This window comes from Lampetra fluviatilis, chromosome 59 (genome assembly GCF_964198595.1).
Source record: "Lampetra fluviatilis chromosome 59, kcLamFluv1.1, whole genome shotgun sequence".
In the NCBI taxonomy this organism is placed as follows: Eukaryota; Metazoa; Chordata; class Hyperoartia; order Petromyzontiformes; family Petromyzontidae; genus Lampetra; species Lampetra fluviatilis.
The window spans coordinates 906,398-911,397 of NC_136333.1; the positions used below are offsets into that span (position 1 = coordinate 906,398).

The window sequence follows — 5,000 nt, forward strand, 5'->3', positions numbered from 1 at the left end:
GGTGAGTGCGTGGATGAGTGGGTGGGTGAGTGGGTGGGTGAGTGCGTGGGTGAGTGGGTGGGTGAGTGGGTGGGTGAGTGGGTGGGTGGGTGGGTGAGTGCGTGGGTGAGTGCGTGGGTGAGTGCGTGGGTGAGTGGGTGGGTGAGTGGGCGTGTGATCTGGAGTGTGGTGTTGGTGGTGGAGCTCCGTGTGCAGTACGAGATGGAGCAGTCCGTGTTGGGTGGAGGCAGCGCTCAACGCGGGCGGAGGAGGAAGATGAGGATTGGACGAGCAGTGACATCCCGGTTGTCCGTGTGTGGTGTGTGTGTCCGTGTCTGTGTGTGTCCGTGTGTTTGTGTGTCCGTGTCTGTGTCGGTGCGTGTGTGTCCGTGTCTGTGTGTGTCCGTGTCGGTGTGTGTGTGTCCATGTGTGTGTCGGTGCGTGCGTGTGTGTCCATGTGTGTGTCGGTGCGTGCGTGTGTGTCGGTGCGTGTGTGTCCGTGTGTGTGTCGGTGCGTGCGTGTGTGTCGGTGCGTGTGTGTCCATGTGTGTGTCGGTGCGTGCGTGTGTGCCGGTGCGTGTGTGTCCGTGTGTGTGTCGGTGCGTGCGTGTGTGTCCGTGTGTGTGTCGGTGCGTGCGTGTGTGTCGGTGCGTGTGTGTCCATGTGTGTGTCGGTGCGTGCGTGTGTGTCGGTGCGTGTGTGTCCGTGTGTGTGTCGTGCGTGCGTGTGTGCCGGTGCGTGTGTGTGTCCGTGTGTCGCGGCGCAGATGGCCTCACGAGGGGGCGGCCCCAGTCGGCCTACCTGCCGGACATGGGGGGTGGCCGTGCGGCCATCACCGCGGCCTCCATGCGGGGGCGGCTGCCGTCCACCAGCTCCGCTCTCGCCAAGAGCATCTCCACCAATCAGCTGCACGGGTACCGTGCCACCCCCCCACCCCCCACTAGCCCCCCACCCCCCACACACTCGCTTCACGGGCGGTGTTCGTGCACGTGTGCGTGTCGGGAGCGGTGGTGCAGCGGTTAGCGCTACGCTGCGCTACAAAACTGGGGACCTGAGTACGATTCCCGCTCACGGCCAACACCGGTCAGGATTATCTGAACCGGTCCTGGGCCTCTTTCGGCTTCAAATGAGCACCTGGTACGGTGCGCAGTGAACATCGCCACTGGGGAGACAGAGACGACTGGGCGTGGTGCTGGCCACACACCCCGCCGTGCGCTGGTCCGGCCTTCATAGGTGCTGCTCGCTAACGGCACTCGCCTCGACCGCCTGTTCAGGCTGTAACGAGGAATCTTCGTCTCTGTTGAACTTCTTTCACCCCATACGTGGCCAACCTCGTTCATCGGCGGTGCGTGCCCACCCCGTGTAATGTGGAAGCATGGGCAGACAAAGTCGGCGTGGTGCTGGCCGCCCGCCCCCTCTCGTGCCCGTGCCGGGCCTGCGTAGGCCCCGCTGCTCGCCAACAGCACTTGCCCCCAACGGTCCACTGGAGGCTACACGGGGGACCTTTGCCTTTGTGCGCACCGCAGAGCGCCGGCGTCCACCGACCGGAATGGGTTCCACCGCGGCCGGTGGCAGTCGACCGAGTCGCTGTCCCTCTTCAGCCGGCTCATGGGCAACTCCATGGAGTCGCTGCCGGATGACGGTGAGGCCCCACTCACTCAGCAATCCCCACAAACTCAACACTGCCCATAGACTCAACACTGCCCATAGACTCAACACTGCCCATAGACTCAACACTGCACCATAGACTCAACACTACCCATAGACTCAACACTGCCCATAGACTCAACACTGCCCCATAGACTCAACACTGCCCATAGACTCAACACTGCCCATAGACTCAACACTGCACCATAGACTCAACACTACCCATAGACTCAACACTGCCCATAGACTCAACACTGCCCATAGACTCAACACTGCCCATAGACTCAACACTGCCCATAGACTCAACACTGCACCATAGACTCAACACTGCCCATAGACTCAACACTGCCCATAGACTCAACACTGCCTATAGACTCAACACTGCCCATAGACTCAACACTGCACCATAGACTCAACACTGCCCATAGACTCAACACTGCACCATAGACTCAACACTGCCCATAGACTCAACACTGCCCATAGACTCAACACTGCACCATAGACTCAACACTACCCATAGACTCAACACTACCCATAGACTCAACACTACCCATAGACTCAACACTACCCATAGACTCAACACTGCCCATAGACTCAACACTGCCCATAGACTCAACACTGCACCATAGACTCAACACTGCCCATAGACTCAACACTGCCCATAGACTCAACACTACCCATAGACTCAACACTACCCATAGACTCAACACTGCCCATAGACTCAACACTGCCCATAGACTCAACACTGCCCATAGACTCAACACTACCCATAGACTCAACACTACCCATAGACTCAACACTGCCCATAGACTCAACACTGCCCATAGACTCAACACTGCACCATAGACTCAACACTACCCATAGACTCAACACTACCCATAGACTCAACACTACCCATAGACTCAACACTGCCCATAGACTCAACACTGCCCATAGACTCAACACTACCCTTAGACTCAACACTACCCATAGACTCAACACTACCCATAGACTCAACACTACCCATAGACTCAACACTACCCATAGACTCAACACTCACCATAGACTCAACACTGCACCATAGACTCAACACTACCCATAGACTCAACACTACCCATAGACTCAACACTCACCATAGACTCAACACTGCACCATGGACTCAACACTGCCCATAGACTCAACACTACCCATAGACTCAACACTGCCCATAGACTCAACACTACCCATAGACTCAACACTCACCATAGACTCAACACTGCACCATAGACTCAACACTGCACCATAGACTCAACACTACCCATAGACTCAACACTCACCATAGACTCAACACTCACCATAGACTCAACACTGCACCATAGACTCAACACTGCCCATAGACTCAACACTACCCATAGACTCAACACTACCCATAGACTCAACACTCACCATAGACTCAACACTGCACCATAGACTCAACACTGCAGAATAGACTCAACACTACCCATAGACTCAACACTCACCATAGACTCAACACTGCAGAATAGACTTAACACTGCCCATAGACTCAACACTACCCACAGACTCCACAACGCTGCCCTCTCTCCGCTGCCCTCCCGCCAGGGGACGTGATCGAGTGCAGCCTCATGGGCAGCCTGGAGGAGGACGCTCGCTTCTTCGAGGCGGACTCGTGGAGCGTCGCCGTGGACGCCAAGTTCATCAAGAGGCAGAACAAGGACGAGATCAAGAGGCAGGACGTCATCTACGGTAACACAGCGGCGGACACACCACGACGGGCCGGCCACACCGCTACAAGAGATCTAAACCACACCGCTGCACAAGATGTAGCCCACGCCGCGATGCGCCAGGCCACACCGCTACTGAAGACGCAGGCCTCACTGAGACAAGCCACACCGCTACGCGAGATCTATTTGTATCGCCCACTGAGCTATGCAGCTGTTTTTCAGAAGCGAAGCGACCTGCAAACAAATGACAGCTCAACAACGAAGTGGGCTCACCATCATCACCATCATCATCTTTATCATCATCATCACCATCATCATCTTTATCATCATCACCATCATCATCATCATAATCTTTATCATCATCTTTATCATCATCATCCTCATCACCATCATCACCATCATCATCCTCATCATCATCACCATCATCATCCTCATCATCATCACCATCATCATCACCATCATCACCATCATCATCACTATCATCATCACCATCATCATCACCATCATCATCTTTATCATCATCACCATCATCATAATCTTTATCATCATCTTTATCATCATCATCCTCATCATCATCACCATCATCATCATCACCATCATCATCCTCATCATCATCACCATCATCATCACCATCATCACCATCATCATCACTATCATCATCACCATCATCATCATCATAATCTTTATCATCATCTTTATCATCATCATCCTCATCATCATCATCACCATCATCATCATCACCATCATCATCACCATCATCACCATCATCATCTTTATCATCATCACCATCATCGTCATCATCATCATAATCTTTATCATCATCTTTATCATCATCATCATCACCATCATCATCACCATCATCACCATCATCATCACTATCATCATCACCATCATCATCATCATCATCCTCATCATCATCACCATCATCATCACTATCATCATCACCATCATCATCACCATCATCATCACTATCATCATCACCATCATCACCATCATCACGCGGAATTTGATAGAAGCAGCCAAAAACTCGTAAACGTATGATTTCGATTCCAAATGTGGAGGGGAAAACCGGAGGAGCCGGAGAAAAATCCACGCGACCACAGGGAGAGAGACACGCAGACTCCAAATATGCAGCAGCAGCAGCAGGCGTCAGGGTTGGGATCTAACCCCCGACTTGTGTCGTGCAGGAGACGTAGTGAACATCTCCCCACACGAGCAACATGGAGTCCGCACGGCGACGCGCCGGGACACAGCGAGAGTTCACCAGAGAGAGTTCACCAGAGTTCACCAGAGTTCACCAGAGTTCACCAGCGAGAGTTCACCAGAGTTCACCAGAGTTCACCAGAGTTCACCAGCGAGAGTTCACCAGAGTTCACCAGAGTTCACCAGCGAGAGTTCACCAGAGTTCACCAGAGTTCACCAGCGAGAGTTCACCAGAGTTCACCAGAGTTCACCAGCGAGAGTTCACCAGAGTTCACCAGAGTTCACCAGCGAGAGTTCACCAGAGTTCACCAGAGTTCACCAGCGAGAGTTCACCAGAGTTCACCAGCGAGAGTTCACTGAGAGTTCACCAGAGTTCACCAGAGAGAGTTCACTGGCACACCAACCAAACATCTGGCAGCAGTGGGGCCTCTTGTGAGCCTTCAGGCACATCACAACCACCGCAACCACCGC

General features: G+C 53.5%; 1 protein-coding gene across 1 annotated transcript in view; it reads left to right on the plus strand.

Annotated features, from left to right (window-relative positions):
- LOC144950723 (rho guanine nucleotide exchange factor 2-like) overlaps positions 1-5,000 on the plus strand; it is a 133,852-nt gene that overhangs the window by 89,003 nt on the left and 39,849 nt on the right. Inside the window, exons 9-11 of the mRNA XM_078880796.1 lie at positions 746-893; positions 1,506-1,621; positions 3,205-3,348. Of these exons, the coding sequence (XP_078736922.1) occupies positions 746-893; positions 1,506-1,621; positions 3,205-3,348 (408 nt within the window). The remainder of the gene's footprint in view (positions 1-745; positions 894-1,505; positions 1,622-3,204; positions 3,349-5,000) is intronic.